The sequence below is a fragment of the Morone saxatilis genome, unplaced genomic scaffold, assembly GCF_004916995.1.
Source record: "Morone saxatilis isolate NCDOM2014 unplaced genomic scaffold, NCSU_SB_2.0 Contig3, whole genome shotgun sequence".
NCBI classification, from domain to species: domain Eukaryota; kingdom Metazoa; phylum Chordata; class Actinopteri; family Moronidae; genus Morone; species Morone saxatilis.
Window position 1 is genome coordinate 23,649,761 of NW_023339873.1, and position 213 is coordinate 23,649,973.

General features: G+C 37.6%; 1 protein-coding gene across 2 annotated transcripts in view; it reads right to left on the reverse strand.

Annotated features, from left to right (window-relative positions):
* Positions 1 to 213, reverse strand: part of LOC118337252 (mitogen-activated protein kinase kinase kinase 7-like) — a 12,748-nt gene that overhangs the window by 4,954 nt on the left and 7,581 nt on the right. For both annotated transcript variants that reach the window (XM_035674189.1, XM_035674188.1), the window contains one exon: positions 133 to 194. In XM_035674189.1, the coding sequence (XP_035530082.1) occupies positions 133 to 194 (62 nt within the window). The remainder of the gene's footprint in view (positions 1 to 132; positions 195 to 213) is intronic.

Here is a 213-nt window from a genome sequence, read left to right on the forward strand (position 1 = left end):
TACTTATACTGTTGAATAGAACAGTTTAATAGTTGGGGGTGGACCTTGTACTAAAGCAGACAATGATAATAGTATTGTAATGTCAAGGAAAGGTTTTTATGAAATGAACACAACAACGTATTTTCATCTTACCTGTAACTTGTGATCCAGTTTCAGGTAGGCCATGGGAATGGAGCTGTCTAAACCATTGGTAGCTACACACACACACACACA